This window comes from Sciurus vulgaris (assembly GCF_902686455.1).
Source record: "Sciurus vulgaris genome assembly, chromosome: 13".
In the NCBI taxonomy this organism is placed as follows: domain Eukaryota; kingdom Metazoa; phylum Chordata; class Mammalia; order Rodentia; family Sciuridae; genus Sciurus; species Sciurus vulgaris.
The window spans coordinates 81,677,431-81,699,508 of record NC_136474.1 but is presented as its reverse complement, the minus strand read 5'-3'; the positions used below and the strand labels follow the sequence as shown (position 1 = coordinate 81,699,508).

The 22,078-nt window shown below is 43.2% G+C and overlaps 1 protein-coding gene across 2 annotated transcripts in view; it reads right to left on the bottom strand.

Moving 5' to 3' along the window:
* Positions 1-21,495, bottom strand: part of NEDD4L (NEDD4 like E3 ubiquitin protein ligase) — a 311,088-nt gene extending 289,593 nt beyond the window's left edge. For both annotated transcript variants that reach the window (XM_079108668.1, XM_079108669.1), the window contains exon 1: positions 21,128-21,495. In XM_079108668.1, coding sequence (XP_078964794.1) covers positions 21,128-21,175 — 48 coding nt within the window. In that variant the 5' untranslated portion in view covers positions 21,176-21,495. The remainder of the gene's footprint in view (positions 1-21,127) is intronic.
* Between the last annotated feature and the right edge of the window lie 583 nt (positions 21,496-22,078).

The following is a 22,078-nucleotide window of genomic DNA, read 5'->3' as shown; positions in this document are numbered from 1 at the left end:
ACTGAAAGTCCAATATTTTCCTTGAGTTATTATTTCTCAGACTTTTGCATATCTTTAATCGCCAGTTTTGAAAAACTTGATATTAATGGGTTTTGCCAATGTTCTCTCTCTATGGAGTGGATTTTCAGAGGTCCTTACTTTGTCATACAGAATTCCAGGGCCCTTATCTGAATTTCTATGTGAAATGTTAGTGGAGTATTTGCCATTATTTTTAAACTGCTGCTTCTTTAACAATATAAACAATCCAAGAAAGATCTGGAAAATTCACAATCACTGACCTCTATCCGGCCACATTTTTTTCCAGGGAAATCTCTAGGACTGCTTCCTAAAACTGAGTTAACAGAGAAAGAAGACTAGAATTTAGAGTACCTTTAGTAATAAGTTTCCCATGTCACTAAATTCATGGTGACTTCATCATCTGAATGTTGGTTCCTGGTGAGATGACCTAAATTTCAATTCTAAAATTGCAGGTCACAGCTACTTGAGAGGTAATGAAATAAAAGTTTTAATAATTGCACTGATCACACCATTAGCACTTGTGAGAGGGACACACAAAACTAGCCATACCTTCTGATAAACTATTCCAGAGCCGAGGGCACCAGAGGGACTCACAGGAGAGCACACCCTTTTCAAAGAATTAAAGCCCCACAGACCCTGCTCTGGGGGACAGTGTACCCCTGTCCATTCAGGGTCAAGGTTGGCCACCTTGCTGACATCCCTTAGGCTTCTTCCGTGTCTCCTGCACAGCAATTCCCACTCAGTGGCTAATGCCTCACATGAGACAATTAGAAGAATCTGTTCACTTTCATCTGAGTGACCCTGAGTCATGTTCTCTTTCCTCATCCAGTTCTCTCACTTTGCATGTAACGACTGTTTTCTCTTCTGCTGAGATGAAAAACAAAGCCTGATTGAGAAAAGGGAGAGAAACGTTTCTGTTCTTCCTGTCTGTGAATTCTGTAGTCCTGTTGCACAACACTGCAGTCCCTTTCTGCTCCCGGAAGCTCACCTCCCCCCATGCCCAATTCTCCACCCTGACACAGACTGCATTCCTGCTGTCACCACCAGCTGCCATCTCAGATCCTCTATTCCTAGGCCAGCTTCCTGATTACCTTGCCTCACCCCACCTGCATGGTGCTGTGTAGCATCCCTTCCTCCAGCTTCCACTACTGCAGAGCCCCACTGGGCACAAACTGTACATCAGGAAAGACAATATATGGGCAGCTCTGAGAGAGAGCACTGACAGCGTGGCCAAGACCCCACAGAGAAGCTCCTCTCACTTCCCAGCACGGACTTCCACTTCTTAACTGACAGACCCAAGGGCATGGGAACTAGGGGTGTGCCTCCACAGGCTCCCAGTCGGGTGTGCTAGTGCCAGGTAACCCAGATGTGCCCTTGAAGGTGCCCACAGTGACCCACCCCACCCCATCTATGGCTTTAACCAGGAAATGTCAAATTCACTCATCCCATGATAATCGCTCAACGAGAAAAGCAGAAGGGTGGCAGAGAGCTGCGTGGTGATAGAGGATACTACATCATTTTTTTTTTCATTTTTATTGGTTCATATCAGTTTTCTATAACATTAGGATTCATTCTGACATAACTGTGAATGCATAGAATACAATTTGCTCTAATCCAGCCCACAATACTTTTCCTTCCCATCCCCGCCTCTCTCCCCTATTCCCTTTCCTCTACTGTCCTGAACTTTCTGCTATTTAATTTCTCTTTTTTTTTTTTTTTTTAATTAGTGTCTTGTGGATGTATATAAAGGTGAGAGTCACCGTAGTATATTCCTGTATGTACACAGGAAAGCCAGGTCGGATTCATTCTCCTGGTTTTCCCTTATTCTGTCCTTCCATCCTCCCCCTCAATCTCCTTCCTCTACTCCACTAATCTTTCTTCTATTTTGACTAGACCATTTCTTTTGTCTCTACTCTTCAAAGCCTGAGGTCACCACTGTATTGGATACATAAGCACATCCACCAAACTAGCTTCAAACATTTCTAAAGTCAAATATGTGACTCTGGACTTTTATCTACACCTGTTGTATTAGTCAACTTTTCATCACTATAATAAAATCCCTGAGACAGGCTAACTTCATGAAGAGAGGTTTATTTAGTTCATTTTGGAAGCTGATAGTCTAAATGGCATGACACAAGATCTGGCAAGGACATCGAGGCAAATGGTAGGAGTGGGTAAGGGAACAAGAGATGGCATCTTGAAACAGGAAGCCAGACCGAGGCGCTGCTGGGCTGATGCTTTCACAACAATCCTCTCTCTAGAACTAACCAGGGTGTCGTGAGAAGTACCTTAATCCTTTTCAAGGACATAATCCATGATCGCAATTGACCCAGGAGCTCCCACTAGACCCCACCCTTAACTTCCCAACCACTCCACACTGAGGACCAAGAGGACCAAGCTTCCAGCACAGGGACTGTTGGGGGATAAACCCACTGTTTTAATCTAGGACTAAACACTGCTGAACTGATCAACACCATCAACCAGCAAGGAATTTCTTCTTATCAGTTTGTTACATTTTATTGTACTTATTGGTCCTACTGTTGCTCTTTCTTGGCCAAAACCAAAACACATTTAAGTTCAGTTTAAGACTTTGGAACTTGAAAAGTTGAAATTGATAAGCATATTTAAAAAAAAAATTGAGGATGACAGATTCTGAATGACACCATGGGTATACTTGAGGAGATCTAAGTTCACAATCCTCACAAAAATAAAGCCAGCCCTGAACAAGATGGAAGCATTCAATGAGAACTATCTCTCTCTCTCTCTCTCTCTCTCTCTCTCTCTCTCTCTCTCTCTCTCTCTCTCTCTCTCTCTCTCTCTTTCTCACTCACAGCCCAGGGACTTAATTTCTGGGTGCCCAGAAAAGTAAAGCCCAAAACTACCTAACTTCTATGGAAATTGAGACCTTAAAAAAGGGTTTAAGCAGGGCTGGGGTAGCTCAGTGGTAGAGCACTTGCCTAGCATGTATGAGGCACTGGGTTTAATCCTCAGCACTACATAAAATAAAGACATTGGGTCCACCTACAAATACTATATATATATATATGTATATATATATATACACACACACATATGTATATATATATGCACACATATATATTTTTAAAAAAGGGTTTATGCAAAATATGTCACAGATATAATAAGAGATAAGCAAATGAAGTGACTACAGTAGAGAAAAAAGAAAATGTGTACACGTTGCTACTGTGTAGAAATCCAACCATTATTTCTGCTATTTCACTATAGTTACGGTGAAGTAAGATGTAGCAAGTTTCTACCCTCATACTAACTCTGCAAGATGTGAATATCAAAGAGTGTGACTGAGTCTTCTTAAATATTCTTTAACACTAAGGCTCTGATATGCCTTTGTAAACTTGGGACTCCAAATACTCATTTCAACAATAAGTCATCACTCAACAGCTTCTTGGGCCTTCTCTACTAGATTGGTCACCACCAAATCCCGGATCCCTTTACAGATAATACTAAGAGGAATAAGCACCTGTGCCACCCAGAAGATAAATTTAACTTCTAGAAACAGCTTTAAAACCAACCACCATGACTAAGATGCATGTTCAACACACATAAGACCTTTTAACGAGCTGGTATTGTAAGGTAATAAGACTAATACAGCTAGTACCTGGCTGGGAAGGCAGTTTAGATAGAGTAAGTAATACAAAGAAATGCACTGGCCCACGGTCGCCCCATTACAGTAAGTGCAGGGCTTCCTAAGAAACCACCTGAATGGCAATGCTCATTTGAATGGCTATGTCCATTCTATCTCTTACAAGAACAAATAGGTCCTTATTTTGGTGTCATTCCTAGCTAAGAAAAACAATGGAAAGGGGAATTTTTAAAAGGCAAGAATACCAAAGCAAAACAGGAAACTAGTGCAACTCAAAGTGTGGTGGCTGAGACACCAGGACACGCTGAGCAGGGAGTGGGGATCTGAGCTCTACCTAGCCAGGCTCTCCAGAGCAATGACAATTGATTTTTGTTTGCCTTGGAAAAAAAATAATACAGCAAAAGCATTTTCCACTTGGAAAATCAGCAAGGTCATCTGATGGTGAAAATGGAAAAAAGAGCTGTTAACAAATGGGAAGACGAGCAACTCAATGAATTACGTTTATTTATGGAAGAATTTTCAGTACACACTATCTTTAAAAGTAAAGCCAAGACCTGTGCCAGAACAAACAACAGATGCACAAGATGTCTTAGGACTGACAAACTCATTGAAGGTAAGTCAAGTCACTAGGACCAGGTGATGATCACCCATAGTCTGATGAACCACAGCTTGTGTAACGGTACCAATGATACCAGCACCATCCACTACCTGTAAGAGTCTCTCCCCGTTGGGTATGGCTTCCTTAAAAGCAAAGACCTTTACATATTAACACAGATCCTCAACTTCCAGGTTCCATCCAAGTAACCTCATTGTATAGTAAAAATACCATAAGTTAAAAATGCATTTAACACACATAACTACCAAACATCATAGTTCAGTCTAGCCTACCTTGAATGCACTCACAACACTTCCGTTAGCCAAAGTGGGGCAAAAATCATCTAACTCATGGTCTATTTAATAATAAAGTACTGGTGTCACATATCGAATACTCTACTAAAGGTGAGAAAGAAAGTGTGTGTATGAGGGTAATTTTCATACAGTGTAAAGTCAAAAAATAATAAGTCAAATCAGGGACCCCCAGTACAAACACAAGCACCATCTGTAATTTGGTGTTCCTCCATGATTTCTGGGGCTTCAACCAGAACTAGTAGTGGTAGTGATGATCAAGAGGGCAGCAGTACTTCTGCTGTGTTGCCAGTTAACATGACTATAGCTCAATGACTTCTTCATGCTCCAATATATAGTACAACAGAGGTGGGAATAAAAGGGAAAAAAATTAAAAATAACAAAAATAACACTTTGCATGGCACGTGAGAGGTCAGAAAGGAAAAGCTGTCCTAGCATAAATGATAATGAAATTGTTTCTGTTTTCCTGTTCGTATGTTTGTTTTAAGTACCAGGGACTGAACCCAGGGGTGCTTTACCACTGAGCTATGTTCCAGTCCTTTTTTATTTTTTATTTTGAGACAAGTCCCTTGTTAAGTTGCTGAGGCTGGCCTTGAATTTAAGATTCTCCTGACTCAGCCTCCAAAGTTACTGGGATTACAGGCATGCACATTGCACCCAGTTTGATAATAGTTTTAATAAGATACTATCACCTGTTGCATTAAAATCATTTTGTTAATTTAAATTGTCTACATTTGAGAATTTAGATTTCTCATGAATTTGTATGTTCACTGAGGCATTTTAGTGATAGCTTTGGTAAGATACCAGCTGTAAATGTGCTTATTAATACTTTTATGCTTAGATATATTTGAAGAAACATTGTAATGAACGTAATTGAAGGTACCACATGCTCCTTGGTGGTGCTTACTCTCTAAAGGGGGTCTACCTTAGTCGAGCTTAAAGATACACTGAACTCTAACACATCATGTGCTATCATCCGGCTGCAGAAAAGGAAATGCAGGATTCACTGTTCTTCCCAAGGAAAGTAATGTTAGAATAAGACATTCCTTTTGAACTGGGGTGCAGCTCAGTGACAGAGCACTAGCCTAGCATGCACGAGGTCCTGAGTTCAATCCCTTCTACTGCAAATTAAAAAAAAAAAAAAAAAAAGATATTCCTCAGTGGGAAATTTTAGAATTGGGGGAAAACAAGCAAAACCAGTTCAATACTAATATTCACATTATTATAATAAAACATTTTTATGGTGATTCTTCAATATCATGCTAAATTTAGTGGTGTTCCTTTATATACCCTTCAATTTGTCAAAATTTCCTATTACTACTTTTCATGTTACACATGTGAAACTAAACAGGAAACCGGAAAAGAAGAGACCAAGCTGAAATTTAACTCTGCAGCATAATCTAGGCTAGCCACCAGTGACGTTGACATAACAACGCACCGATCAGGTTCAAGTTCTTCTCCGCTTCTTCAGGCTCACTTTGTGTTAATCTGTGCACAATTTAAAAATGAACTCACTATAGGTCTTTCCCACCACAAAGCTTGGAGCCCTGTTTGCGTACCAAAATTCACGACCCCCTTGCCTGAACTAGCATCCCCACCTTCAAGACAACTGCTCCTACAGATGAAGTGGGAAAACGTCACACTCACCACAGTCCCCACTGCCCGAGTGCCCCCAGGCAAAAAATAAGACTTGGGACAAATGTAAAAACATTTTTTGTTTTGTTTTGTTTTATATCTCGGTCTCAATCAAGCAGCCTCATTCAGAGCACCATCCAAAGATATTAAAACACAAATATAACTTGAGATATCATGAAGAGTTCAACTGTGAGAACTCTGTCCCTAAAGCGCCAGTATGAGGGGACGCCAAGGAAGGCTTCTAACAAATCCACAATTTTGCCAGAACTGGGTGGTAACTATTCATACAGGGCAGCAGCTGAGAGACCCACCAAGCCCTTGCTCCAGCTGTGCCCCCCAAAGCCCTCCAGTCATTCGAGAGGACACTGACAAACCCATCCTCAGAGGGCTCCTCGCCTCCAGCCAGTCAAGATGATCTTAATAGCTCAACCACTTCTAAATCCAGGGGGACTCCCCTAGGACCCTACAAATCCCCCTTTCCATCTTATCCCTTCTCAATGTTAGCCTGCAACAGTTCACATCCACAGGGAATAAGCTGGGCTTTATGTTCCAACTTTCACATTTTATCATGCCTTAATTACAGAAGCATTTTTAAAGGAAAAAATAGTAAATGTTCCCATATTTATATCTGCAGGGGGAACCCAACACCTAAATGATGATATTCCTTTGAACTACCTGCTGCCAAGTCCTTTAGGATTGGAAAATTCGATCCACTGCAGAGCTGACTATAAATAGCCACCTTCCTTCCTGCCTGCCACTTCAGGTCTAGAGCCGCCACCATTGAAAAGCATCCCACAACCCCACCTGTACCTTCTTTGGCATGGCTGTGTGGAATGAAGGAGCAGGGAGAAGAGGGCATAATAGGACTTGGACATATGAGGACTCGGGTTCAAGGTCTGCTTTCAGCACTGACTGACTATGTAGCTTTGACCAAGTGACCCATCTGAAGCCTCAGTGATCTGATAAGAAAAACAGGACACATGGTATAATTTCACATGATCAGCTTATGGGTTAATGAGATAACCATATGGAACTGATAATGTACCGGTGTGGCATTTCTCAATCCCAGTCAGTTGTCATAGAGGCTGTAAGATTAGCAGCTACCCTGGCCTCCACCTACCAGATGTCGGAAGCACCTCCCTGGTTGTGACAATCAAAAATGTTTCCAAATACTGACAGAAAGCCCCTGGGGAAAAGGAAGGAGTCAAAAGAGCCCTCACCTCAGAACTACTGCTCTATGTATTTAGTAGATGTAGGATTCTTCCCTCCTCCTACCCACATAGTCTTCTGAAGTAAGAACCTGGAGGATTATTCTGGATGCCTCTTTTTTTCCTCACCTAATCAAGTGGTAACTAAATTCAAGGGGATTTCCTCCTAATACCTCCTGCCCTGATCCCTTGCTCATTTCCACCATCATCCTGCTGGCAAAGCTCTGTGACCTCCTAGGGTTGTCCAATTCAAATCCATTCTCCCCAGTGCTACATGGCGAGAGTCCTTCCTTCATTCGTTCATTGATCTAAACCCCACACATGCCCGGCACGCACTCTACCACCAAACTACGTTCCCAGCACCCATGGTAAACTTTGGAAAAGTCAAGATCTCAACAGGTTTCTCAAAGTGCCTCAAGAAATAAGGTCCTGAGTTCCTTGATAAGGTCCATAGGCTATTCACATCCAGCCATTTCTTCCCCGGACTTCACGGTCTGGCACCCAGGCCTCAGTTGTGCCCTGCCCTCCTGCATGCTCACTCTGAAAAAACCACTGATGTTCCCCAGCACGGTGGGTCCACTCATGGTTCAAGTCCAGGTTCTGCCACCTACTAGCTCTGGGCACCTTTTTGTGCCTCAGTTTCTGAAGTAAACAGAACCTACTTTAAAATACTGTCTTTATGGGCTGGAGAGATAGCTCAGTTGGTAAAGTGCTTGCCTTTGCAATCTCAGGACCCTGGGTTTGATCCCCAGCACCGCAAAAAAATAAATAAATAAATAAATAATAAATAAATAAATAAAATACTGTCTTTAAAATCTATGTTCATTTTTTTGAAATTTATTGTAATTGACAAACAAAATCACATGCTATTGTGTACCCATTTTGAAATATGTATACACTATGGAATGGCTAAATCAAGATAATTAGCATAACCATACTTCACATACTTATTATTTTGAGGTGAGAATACTTTAAAATCTACTCTCTCAAGAATACAATACATTGATAACTACGGTTGTCATTCTGTACAACAGATGAGTCTGTTCTGTAACACATTGTACATCATTTACTGTGGACGGCACAAGACGGGCTGGCAGGTCCCAAATTTCATATCAACCTTGTTGTCTAGGGGAGACACCTCAGGTTTCCAGTGTGCTGTGCTGGTTTAACACTCAGGCAGTAAGGACACTGCCCTCTTGGTCAGGCAACATGAATCCTGGGGTCCAAAATGCCAGCTGACCTGTTATCGGCAATGACCGTTTCAACCATTTCTTTGCCCTTTTAAGAAGGTGGTCAAATTATCAGAAGTGAATCTGCGCCCCTCTTCTGATGAGCATTACTGCCTCTCTTGAGGCTAGAGAGATGGAAAGTTTTTTCACTTACAATTCTGCAAAATAAGATTAGTTAAAAGTAAAATCCTAAGTAATGGTATAGATGGGAAAATAGAAGGGGTAATGCATAGAATTCAAAAGAATCTTTTAAAAGATAATTATTTTTGACCAATTGATCTCAAGAGATGGTCTGAGATCTCTGCTTGGAGCAAATACTCCAGGACCTGACACAGCTTGGGACGAGGTCTGCTTTGAGGAAGTGTCTCATCTGTCTGAGCCAGGCATCTCAACAGAGGGTCACTAACTGCCAGCAGGGAAGGAATAGGAGGACTAAGCTGGAAAGGTCCTTTTGAGTCTGGAGTGTGAAGATGGGGGGAGAGACAGGGTATCCAAGTTGCAACAGTGATCTCTGAGACATGTTTTACCTGAAAATATACTAGCAGTTGCAATTCTGAAAGCCGAGCTGTCTTGTTCCCTAACCAGCGTCCGGGCCTGGCTTCCAAAGGTCATTCACTCAATTCCCTTTGTGTTTCAGTTCACCAGCATCAGTTGCTGTCGCTTGCGACCAAGAACCCTACAACAGGACTGGGAGGCCGCTCAGTGAGGGAGCATCGCCCAGCACATGCAAAGCCCAAGCCACTGCCAAAAAGAGAACTCTACAACCAATCTTGCATCAAAAAGAAAGGGTGCTACAAATAAAACTGGACCACCTAGCAATGGGGAGTTACTGCTTGATGAGTAAGGTGTTTGGGTTTTGCAAAATGAAGTCTTCTGTGGGTGGATGGGGGTGATGGCTGCCCAGCAATGTGAATGCACTTATGGCCACTGAACTGTATGCTGAAACAAGGTTAGGAGAGTAAATTTCATGTTTTATGTATTTTTCCCCAATTTAAAAATTATTTTAGAAATTGGAATAGCTGGGTGGAGGGAAGGGTAGATGGAACCCTGAGTGCACAATCACAGTCCAGGGAAGATGGTCATTCTCTAAACACCAAAGTGAAAGCAGAGTGGCTTAAACTTCCTCTGTTGTCTGCTGGGCCCAAACCTCTTCATGCAAGACTATTTCAAAGTTGTCCTAAGGCAGAGGAAGGAAGAGGGATCTGATGCTAAGACCCCAAAATTCCCACTGCCAGAGACTGCCTCTAGGTAAGTTCATGGACTGTGGTCATAGTCCCTGGAGTGGACTGGAAGCACACAAACCTGGAACCCAAGTTTTCATAGGAACAGTTTCCTCAAAGAAAGTTCCAGCTGGACTGACACCAGTCTAAGGCTATTCAGCCTAAGACAATCAACCCTAAAGCTCCTAACTCAGGTCAAGCAGGATCCAAGAGAAGGAAATCTGCCAGGGTCCTTCCCGTTCAGGTGCAACAAAGGAAAATGGGACACTAGGAGCCTCCCAGTGACCAAGACCAGCACCCCTGGCTCTTCCTGTTTAGCCAGCTACCCACTGTAAGTTCTCCTACCTTCACCTCCTCCAAACAGAAGTTTGCTGCCCTTGTCCTGTTCTTTTTCACCCCTGTAGGTTGAATGTTTTAAGAAATATAACCTATTTGGTCATGAACCACCATTTCATTAAAAAAAAAAAAAAAAAAAAAAAAAAAAAAAACTCTGCAGGCATAAGAAAACAACAGCATATCACCCAGGACCCTTGCAATACTGAGATGGGTATCCAGATTGCCTCTGGGGGGAGGGGCACGTGCATGTCGTGAAGTCAAGGGCATGCTAGGGGGAATAATTATCCCAGAGGTAGACCACGGGTCATCACAGCAGCCAGACCAGCTCAAGGAGGGAGCAAACGAGGTCTTCCCACTCTCTGCTAGCCACAACGGTTTGAGGGGCAGTGGACCAGCAGGGCACAAGGAGAAACGTCCTGGCAGAGTCTGGGAATGAGACGTCCTTGAACTTAAGAGAAAGTCACAGGAAGCCATTCTCTTTCCTCTACAAATAGTAAAAAAATAAAATAAAATAGTATGCCTCTGACTGCCAATGGCAGCCACACTTGAACCAATAAGGCCCTGGAAAAGAGCCAGACTGCAGGTGGTAAAGCAGAGAAAAGAACTAGCTCGTTCCTTGATGACATCACTGAGCTGGCACACCTCCCCACTGGCTAGATGGATGCTCCCTAATTGACCCACCATAGCTGAACAAGATAGTCCCCATGACAACTATCAATAATCTGTCATAATACCTGTGCACTGTAATGTACAAATGGAGACGGGCCAACTCAAGACCCACAGTTCTCAGATACAGCAACTTAGTAATGAGCAAAGGGCGAGCATGAATTGAATACAAGGAACCCACCAACATATGAGACACATAAACTGTAAGATGCATCCTTATTTCAGAAATAGTAAAAAGCTGAGGCAGGGCTGTGATCATTCTAATCAAGAACAAGGCTCAGATAAGAAGTAACATGATATTTGTCAACTCCACCCTTCTGTTTGGGAAGGGACACACTCTCGGTCACATTCAAGAGTTAAAGGACATTACAAGTCAGCAAACAGACAAAATAGAGAGTTTATGGGGGTTGCGGGACTAGCTCAGTGGCAGATCACGTGCCTGCATGGGTTCAATGCCCAGCACACCCCCACCTCCCAATAAAGAAAGAATAATAGAGCTTTTTCCACTTAAATATTTATTTGGCCACTTAAATCTATGCATAGCTATCATTCTGATATCTAAAACTACTCACCAAGGGTGATGGCATATGCCTATAGTCCCAGCTACTCAGGAGACTGAGGCAGAAGAATCAGTTTGACCCATGAGTTCAAGGCCAGCTTGGACAACAAGACTGTCTTAAAATAATAAATAATTAAAATTAAAGTATTCAACACTTACATAGAGTTATAACTTTTGGGTTTTGATCTCTAACTCAAAACCCATGAAAACAAGAAAAAGATAGATTTGAGTTTGACCACTGGTCATAATTTTCATAGAGCACTCAAAAGTTCAGGGAACACAAAACACTACTAAAATTACTTTTATGCAGCTATCATGCACAAATATGAAAATACAAATATTAAGTGCCCACAGTTAGAAAAATAAAACATCTATTTTATAAACTGCAAGCAAAAACAAATCCAATTTAATTTATTTTGAAAAATGCTCAATTTTGTTTCCTATCCCTCTATCTCCCAACTTGGTGGGGAGGTCCTAACAGGCCAATTCAATGACACTGGTTCCAGTGGACACAAAGCTTAAGGCCACCCTTGATAAACATGTGTTTAACTAAACCACTTGGCATCTACATTTGTACCAAACGATGCTCTAATTTTTACCTGAATCTTGAAGTGCATGTAAGGAGTCGTGGGGGGATGTATCTTTCTACCTTATTTTTATTTACTTAGTTATTTTATTAAGCATTATTTTAATTGCACATGTTCATGAGATACCATGTGATAACTCAATATACACAACATGTAATAATCAAATCAGGGTAATTAACATCTCCAGCTCCTTAAACATTTTTAAAATTTTGAATTAATATGTAATAACTGCACATATTTGTGAGGTTCCATGTGAATTTTAATACAGGTGCACAATATGTACTGATCAAACCAGGGTCAGTAACATCTCCAACTTTTCAGCTTTACTTTCTGTTTGGCGCCTTTGAGCTCTTCTCTCTAGTTATCCATAAAATATACAGTAGATTATTGTCAACTATAGTTACCCCACTGTTCTACCTTACCTTTAAATTTATAGTAAGAAAAAAAGCTTATTACAAGTGAGCACGAAAAAAAAAAGACAATAAAAAATTACCTGCAATCCTTTTGCTCAAAGATAACCACCATTTACATTCTGGGATACACTCCTAGTCTTTTTTTCTATGCGTAAACACTTTTAACCACATAGGATTCAACAGCACCACTGCTTTGTAAACCACTGTCTCTACATACCATACCACTGACATCTTGTGAGTAAATGCTCTTCAACATCTTCCCTCCCCACCCCCAACTCCCATGACCATACCATAGTCCTCTCATCTGACTTCTCAAGAATCTGATTAAACATGCTCCAGAGCTGATGCTCAGCCTAGATTGCTCAGCTCCCTCTCCATACAGCTCAGCCCAAGAGCCACGCTCCTGCACCCTGTGGCTTTAGGAAGATGGGGACACAGATGGCCAGACCAAGTTCACGATCAACTTACCAACTGTAATCATGGTTATATCCAAGTATTACACAATGTATGGAGCACAGAAATCAGAGGAAGACAAAAGATAGCAATCTGATTTTCAGTTTAAACCCCGGGCTCTTCCCTTCTCAAACCACAATGGGCAGAGGAAGTGAGCATTATGACGAAACCAAAGCCAACTCACTTATTAACTGAGAGGGGAAAATGGAGAGCAGGAATGAAGGCAGAGAGTTTTTAAAAGATTGATGGCTCTGCAGGCAGCAGGATGGTCAGAGCTCTGAGTCATGCTGAGTATACACAACCTGGGATTCAGTGGGACACAGACACGTTCGACTCCTTACTAAATAGTTAATATTGGGGGAGGGTGGAAAAGGGAGGCTGGATTTGATCACTGCATGCTATACTATGCACATGTTGTGATGTATGTTAATCAAAAATAAAATATTAAAACATACGTTGCCATTGAGTATTCACTAAACAGAGTAATTCTCTAAATTAGGTTGACTTTCACTTGCAAGAAAAAAACAAAACTTCTTCCAAAACTTAAAAAAAAAAAAAAAAAACAGGAAAATAAAGCTAATCCACCTAATATAAACATCTTCAACTTCCTAGAAGAATGTAACAGAAAGTTCTTTGTCACTTCTATTACCTGTGATCCAAAGTCTGTCCTCACTGGAATTCTCATGTTGGTGGTATTTACCACTCACTTGCCAAAACGTAGATATCAAACTATATCATGGGGTCAGTCTAATAAACTGTTTAACTTTGGATTTTAAGACATTCATTCATAACAGATGTGTGACTGGAGCGATTCAGTGTGACCGCCCATCAGGTAGGAATGTTGTTAGCCACTGTTCCAAGCTGCGTTTCGACAGTCGCAATGTTTCACCCACAGGAGGAAGCCCAGCTTTACAATACGCTTTAAAAACATCACAGCCAGGTGTGATGGCACGTGCCTATAATCTATTACTCAGGAGACTGAAGCAGGAGGATTGCAAGTTCAAGGCCAGGCTTGGTGACTTAGTGAGCCCTGTCTCAAAACTAAAAATTAAATTATAAAACATGATAAAAAATCACACCCAAATATAAAGAGAGCTAGCCTTGAGTCGGGCTGGAGGTGGAATGTAATTAGAACACTAAAACTGTGCTAACACAGGAAGACCAACAGTCAGCCAGACAACAGCCACCTTGGGCTCTTGTCACTCACCACCAGGTCCCCTCAGGACAGGATGCATGGTCTTCACCTCACAGGCAGGAGGTGGACATACACCAGAGCCATCAACACTTCACTTCAGCAGGCCTGGAAATGGTGGACCCCAGGAGCCCTGACCAAGTGATAGTGATGGGGTGTCACCCAAACCGGCAGCAGAACAGTTCTTAGCTTCTTGCACCAAAAGAAAACTCACCTTTGAATGGCCTGTTCTCTTGGTGAATAAGAGGTACAAGAATACAAAACCTCTTGACCCGCCTGCCAAGAAGTCACCAAACACTGAATTTGATGACAGTTGGGGAATCTGAGAGCCTTGACATTAAACTGAGTGAGTTCTGAATCAATACAGGACTCTGAAGTCAGGGACAAAAAGTCCACTGAAGTGTCAAATTTAAGCTAGTTACCCCAGAAGCACTCAGGCAATATAGTTCTTCCCAACTCAAGGCATCACAGCAACAGGAGCACTTGGGTTCTGGACAAAACATTATATTCTAATGAGATTTGAGCTATTTAAAAAGTAAGTCACCCAGGTCGTTATACCACCGCGCTCTCTGCTAAGACACGAGCTACCCTCCTGAGTCAGGAATCAAGACTATCCAACACTGCAATTAGCAATCATTAGTTTCTTCTCAAAGTCAATGACAGTAAGTTACGGAAAGGTCTGCCCAACAGAACTAGAAGTATTCAGAAGTTCCCACATACCCAAGAAGGAAGGACTCGGAGAGCATCCAGCCCTCTGTGTGCTTGGATGCTGCCGGGACTTCCTTCCCCAAATCCAAAGGCACATCCCTGGCTCCTAAAGCTTCGTGTCACCTAGGGAATGGGAACCCTGGAAACTTGGAAAATTGATGGTTCCTTATACTGCCCACACTGAGAAACGTCACTGTGGGTGTTTTCATTGAATAATTGATTCTTTATGTTTATAGGAAAATGCTGTTTTCTAACTCTAGATGTTTTGTTCTCATCTCTAAATCATGCTCTCATTTCCATATTCCACCAACAATAAAAAAGAAAGCCATTAGTAACACTAGTCAACATTACAAACATTGCCACCTATAGTCAGAAAATGAAATATATTTGTTTATACTGTGACCTGGAAGAGAAATAATACAAAAAAAAGAAAGCAACATTTTGTTATACTTTCCATGCCCTTCATTAAGCCTAATGCTGGAATACTTATGATCATGACAGCACACGTACATTATTTTGATCCACCTTAATAAGGACTTCCAAAAGAAAATGTGAAGCTTGCTTTATTACTAGTTAACAAATATCTCAAAGCCTGGATCGGCATCACAAGCCTGACTCCCTGATACTTCAAAGCTGAGGTAAGAGGATCGCTTTAGCCCAGAAGTTCAGGGCCAAACTGAACAACATAGACACCACCTTATCTCTTAAAAAAGAAAAAAAAAGTTAGTAAGACGAAGTCACTCATTCAAACACCTGTAACATCAAAAAGTTTGAAAACTCATAAGTTAGGTTTAGGAGGTTTTTTTGTTTGTTTTTATCTTGATGCTATTACTCTTTAGAACACAAAATTCAAGGACAACCAAAAAAAAAAAAAATCTGTTAAGAACCTTTTAGTTCAAAAATAAAAATTTTAAATGAAATATGCTCTCATTCTGCTATACATAACCATATTTTTATGCCATTTTAAATACTGCACAAGGAAGAGAGGTGGTTAAATTAGCAATGAACAGTTTCTTCTACTCAAATCAATGCAGAAGCAAGATTTAGCTGGAACTGTGTATTGGTGCACTGTTACATTCTAAAATCATTAGTCATTTTTAAACAATGTTATTGAGATGTAATTCACATCTAATACATTTGGCCCATTTAAAATATACAACTCAGTGACTTTTGGCATATTCACAGGGATTTCTTCTGAGATTATTCATCCTTCTCCTGAATAAATATATCTCAAACACATTGAGGCTTCCCAGAATCCCAAAACCAACTTTCCCAAGTAAGCTTCCCAGGGAGGGGAGCATCTACTGCACTGGAGAGATGCCCAGGTATCAGGATATGACTTCCCTCAACTGTGTTCTGCATGGTAAAGAAACTGCAATCATCTGAAGATTCCCATTTGGCCACTGTCTTCACCCCTTTAAACAAATTTATATTTATTCCTTCAGTTAAGGAAATTGCTTTTCAGTAATAAAATAATTCAAATATTCTGACTTAGTAAAACTGAAAATAATATAAAAAAATGTCAAAATGTATAAACTTCACAGACACCACATCCTTGATGCAAATTAAAATTTAATGAGTATAGAATTTAAAGCAATGCATAATATTTGCCAATTTAAATACTGCTTTGGGTTAGAGGTACAGCTCAGTGGCAGAATGCTTGCCTGGTATGCATGAGGCCCTGGGTTCAATCCCTAGCACTTCAAAAACAAATAGCTACTTGTAAATGTCACCATAAAACGTAGGTCCTTTTTAGATATTCCTAGATGTTAGCAATCGTGGCATAGACTCTAAGAGTGGTAGCCCACATCCTGGGTATACTGCACATCATAAAGGATGCCAGGCCTGACACAGGCATGGAGTTAGCATGACTGGCAAGACTTATCTTCCTTTAGAAAACTGCCTCTCAGCATCCACCTTCAGATGCAAACAATATCTCTACTGCAATCTCCAAAAGCAGTCTTGTCCTGACCATTCTGCACAGCTGAAAGATGGCACCGGGGGTTTGTGAAATAGTCTCTTAAAAACATACAAGGTTCACTTTTTTAAAAATTAACAATTATTCTTAAGATTTCTTCTCTGCTAATATCCATATAAGAGCATTTCCCTCTATCATGTTCTCAGACACAGAAAGACAGAAATTTGGCTTATGAGGTGATTTAAAAGTGTTGGATTGGGGGTGGAGGTGTAGCTCAGTGGTAAAGGCCCTGGGTTCAAGCTTCAAAGCTCAAAAAAAAGTGTTGAATGATTGGGGCTATTACATCTGATGGCATAGGGTCATCCCAGGTTCCTAATTACAATGATTTATCCATTCTAAAACATCATTGTTTTCATATTTTAACATCCTGAAATAAGCATGCTTCATAAAATTGACAGTATGTAATTTGACAGCATTTTTTTTAGCGGTAAATAAGTAATGGTGCATCTTAAAATTGACAGCACCTTAAAAGAAATATGGTGAAAGAAATGTCTATGACAAAGGTCAACCTTAAATATTTGTTATGAAGTTCATAATTACATACAAATCAGCAAAGAGACACCTTACAATAATAGGGAGCAGTGGGAACTGTAGCAACTACACATACCTCTGCCAATTGGTGAAGCCACCAATTGTTGCCAGGTGAGAACATGGCCCCAGTAAAGTTAGATTTTTCCTGAAAGTTTCCAAGCTTTAACACACTATAGCGACCACATTAAGCAAGGTTCCTAGTCAAATCTGACCCACGAGCATAAGTTTGCAACCCTTAATGTTTGTCTGTTTTACATCATCATGAATAATCTAGCTACAAAGACCTTTCAAGATGCTTAGAAGAAAGGAAAGACCATTCAGCACATTAAAAAAACGAGGGCTCTGGAATCAAAAGAACTGATCTCATAACTTTCTTGCTATGTGTCCTTCCTCATGCAGTTCACTTACAGTTTCTGAGCTCTCTCATTCAGCATCTGTAAACCACAGCATACTTCCCAACGTTTTTAATGAAACTTAAATGAGATTGTATGCATAAGGCTTAGCATGGAGCTTGGTGGAGAGGAGCCATCCAAAACAATAGCACTGTCTATCCGTGTTTACACAGAACAAGGAGAGGATATCAAAGTCTCATTCCATGTCAGGCTGGCCTTCATTTATATGCCATATGCCTCATTCTTTCACCAAAAAAAAAAAAAAAAAAAAAATTTAAATGCCATATCTAATACTATGAAAGCTGTCCTTCAAATTCTATTTTTTCATCCACTAGACAATTTTTTTCAATGAAAGATACCTTTTGAGATGTAATAAAAGATTTCAGAAAGCCACAGTATCATTCATGAGCAAACTATGCCCAAACGAGCTACAGATGTCCAAAAACAAATACAAAATAGAAAAAAAGACCATGAAGGCCCCAAGCCAGATGCAGAAACTAGTCCAAACTGTTCCAATTCCGAACCAAATCTAATTCTCAACCATGAATAAGAAGTTTTGTTCAATGGCTAATCCCTCCAACACCAAAACTCATCTGATGATGATTTCAAATTTGGTTCCCTAAATCCCAGTGAATGTGCATAACTCACCAGAGGAACATCACCCAAAAACACAGCACAAAAATTAAACCACACATACATTTCCATAAGCAAAACCTACATCTTAATCCTTTTTATTCTGCAAATAAGACAGACCTAGGCTGAAGGTCCAAGGAACAATGCCCCAGCTCCCATGTTCTAGATTAACACTATGCTTTGCTACAGTATAGAGAACTCAACAGTCTTTAAACAATGTGATGTAACTAAGTGCACTCCAAATATATAAAGCTTTCCATCAACCTCAAATAAAGTAACAAATATACTTATAAGAAATATGCTAGGTGTGGGTGTCTATTTTTCTAAGACATATGTAAGTGCACTCTTCTCTAGAGCAACCAAAAATACCTTCATGTGTGATGTTCTGCAGCACACCAAGTCTGCAGACTGCAGGGCACACATATTTAACACACCTCAGAAAACCCACCCTTGCTGTTTGTTTCACCAGGCAGTCTACTTTCAGAGACTGTTAAAATCTTCCATTTGTTTTCTTACCTAGACTATTTCAGGGAGACAATGCTAGCTGTGAATAGTCAACAATTTGTTGTTAATATTCTATGAAGGCATTCCCTGATTCTCTGGAGGGCAACCTGACAGTGTGAAAAACTCCCATAAAAACCAAGTATCACAGAAATGTGAAATCATCAAAATAGCCCAGGCTTGTTTTATCACTGTAGGAGAAGGCTAAAAAAAGAATGATGAGACTTGTCTTGTGTAATATAATGTGTGTAGAACTACATAGTACCAACAATAACTAATAAAAGGCATTTTCATCACCTCTTGCTGTTAACCTGTACAGCCCCCAACACCCTCTGGCAGCAGGCAGGAGTGAGCCCAGTGGTACCAAGCCCACTTCCACTCAGATTCTGTTCCTATGTCTCCCTCACTTTCACACTCCTAACCAGTTAAGATCAGCATTGACTCATATAGACAAGAGTGACAAGATGCACTCTAGGTAGAATCTGACACCACTGCCAATGTAAACAAAGCATTAACAACAATAACATAAATGTGATTTGTTTATCCAGTTGCTTTTCCCAAAACATTCTTAAAATATTTTTTCAGGGACCTTTTAAAAATGATGTTATTAAAAATGTTTTTTAAAACCTGAGATGAAACACAGCTGTCCACATCCCGCTCCACACCTCAACCCAAGCAGCTCTTTGTTCAGGAATGTGGATACCTCCGCACCTCTAACAGCTCCCCGGCTGCCCTCTACTGATCCTCATTAAATGGAGACGTGGAGAATGCAAGGGACAGGAGAGGATCCAGGAGGGAGAAGAACCCCTGGGTAAGCAACACAGCGCTATGTTCACCCATCTCCAGGGAAAGGCGCAAAAAAAGGAAAGTATTTTACCCAAGCAAAACATGGCAAAATGACAAAAGATGATCATTCTTTGATAAACACAAGTCTTGCTTAGCACCGCCAGAGAAAAGTCATCCCCTACTCACCCTCCCCACCCCAAGATACCCATTGCATTGCACACTTACACACACACACACACACACACAAGGGCAGGGTAGGAAAGCTGCTGAAAGCGAAGCCATAGCGTGAACCCGTCTGAGATAATAGCCTCTCTTTAAACCCCACCCCCATCACCAGAGAAAAGGGAGCCTCAGAAAGAAAGGAGGGGAAGAAAAGACAAATCGAGAAAGCCTGAATTTCCAGGCATCAACTTTTCACGAAATGCACAACCAGAATAGGAAATACCTCCCTGCTGAGTAATGCTTCATGGGTTGTAAATTCACCTCTCCAAAGGGGAGCCAGACCTGGGCGCGCACCCCGCCAGATGGCAAACCACTCCTACCTGCTCCATCCAGTCTGCCTGTCACGCCGCGCCCGAGACAGGCCTCCCACCCCCCTTTTTGGCAGAGCAACACACCAATAAGAGCCGAGCGTGGCTGGTTGAGAGAGGGCTGAACAGTGATTTAGCAGGATTGTTTCAAAAGGGGGAATGGGAAACCGGAGGAGAGAGTGAGGGACAAAAAAAAAAAAAAAAAAAAAAAAAAAAAAAACCCTTTCCAAAGAAACCGACCGTTTGGGGGCGTGGCTTATTTCATTCGCTTTATTAATAAAAGGGATCAATGGAGCTTTCCTTTCTCCACCCACCCGGGAGGTGCCGAGCTTTAAATCCTCGGGGCGAGGGTGGGGGGTGGCAGGACTGCAAGCTTCCTCCAAGTTTCCAGCAGCACCTGCCACCTTCGTTGGGCCCTCCACCAAAGAGAGGCTCCGAAATGCACAATCCAGGTTTCAGACTTTGCAAGACAGAGGAACGGCCATACGCAGCTCCCAGGGTCTCCCCCACTACCACCAGGATCAGCACACACACGCTTCTGATAGCCTGCTGACAGGATCGTTAGAAAGTTCGGGGGAAAACCATCAGGGTCCTCCGCAGCCCCTGCTCCCCCGCACCGCACGGGGCTCCTGCAGCGACCCAGACGTGACACGCATCATGGACTCCGGGCTGCAGGGACGAGAGGCGGAAAGTTGCCCAACAGGCTCAGGAGACGCGGCTTAGAAAAGAAGGAGACCCGTGGGGCAGAGAAGCACAAGCACCCTCAGCCCACTCCAAAAGCGGGGAGAGGCGGAGTGAACCCCGGTTCCAAGGGCTTCGCGCCGCTTTATTTACAAACAATGCGCGCGGCTGAGGGGAAAGAGACTCAAGCCCCCCCCCCCCAAGACCCTACTCCCGGGCGCTTCTGTTTCTGGGGCTCCCGGGCAGGCGCGGCGGACGTGCAGCCCGGGGTAGCCCCGATCCCCTCCCCTGCCCGCGCGGGGCGGAACTCCCCGGGGAGTCCCGGGAGGGAGGGGGTGCCGCTCACCTCGTCTTCGGAAAGTCCGTAGACCGGCTCCCCGAGCCCGGTCGCCATGGAGCCGGCGCCCTGCGCGGGGTCCGAAGAGATCGGGGCTGCAGGGCTGCGGCGTGAGCCGCCGGGTCTTCCCTCTGCCTCCGCAGCCAGGCGGTCCCGCACCCGGCCCACCGCGCGTCCCGCCGGAGAAGCGGTCGGGCGCCCGCAGGTGAGGGTGCCCGAGCGCGCCGCCCCAGCCGCTGCCGGCGCCGCTTCCTCCCGGAAGGCTGCGGGACGTGCGGACTGGCGGCTCCCGAGAGCGCGCCGAGCGGCGGGCGGCAGCCCAGGCGCCTCTCCCTGCGCGCGGCGGCCGCCGGGCTTTCCCTCCCCGCTGCCCGCACCTCCCTCCTCCGGCCCTCCCCGCTCGCCCGCCGCTCTCCGCCCCTCTCCGAGCCTACTCTGCGATCCCCGCGACCCGGCTCGTCGGCCCCCCGCCCCCGCCTCCACTCTCCCCGCCCCCTCCTCCGCCTCCTCCCCCCGGGAGCCGAGGGGGGACCCTCCCCGCCCGCCGGGGCGGGCACTCGCGCCCCCCAAGCCAATCACCGGCCGAGTTGGGGGGCGGGCCGAGGCGGTGGTGGAGTTCTACCCCACGCCCACCCCATCCCCGGCCTTCGCGGGCGTCTGGGGGTCACCCGGCTGCGGGGCTGGGGCTCAGGGGCGTGCCCAGGCGGGCTTGGCCTACTGAGCTGACCCTCCCTCGCCCAGCTTCCCTCTGCTTTGGGGAGGGGACGGAATGGACCTTTGGGGGCGATGAAGACATTTTCTGAGCAACAAAAATGCCCTGTTCTTTTATTCCTCCCGGGGGTCTTTTTACCCAGAACCCTGAGCATGCGGTAGTTGTTAAAAGAGGGGGAAAGGATGTTGCTAGACCCCTTTAAATTCTTGGCAGCCCCAGCACCGGGTCTGACTACATTGTCAACTCCG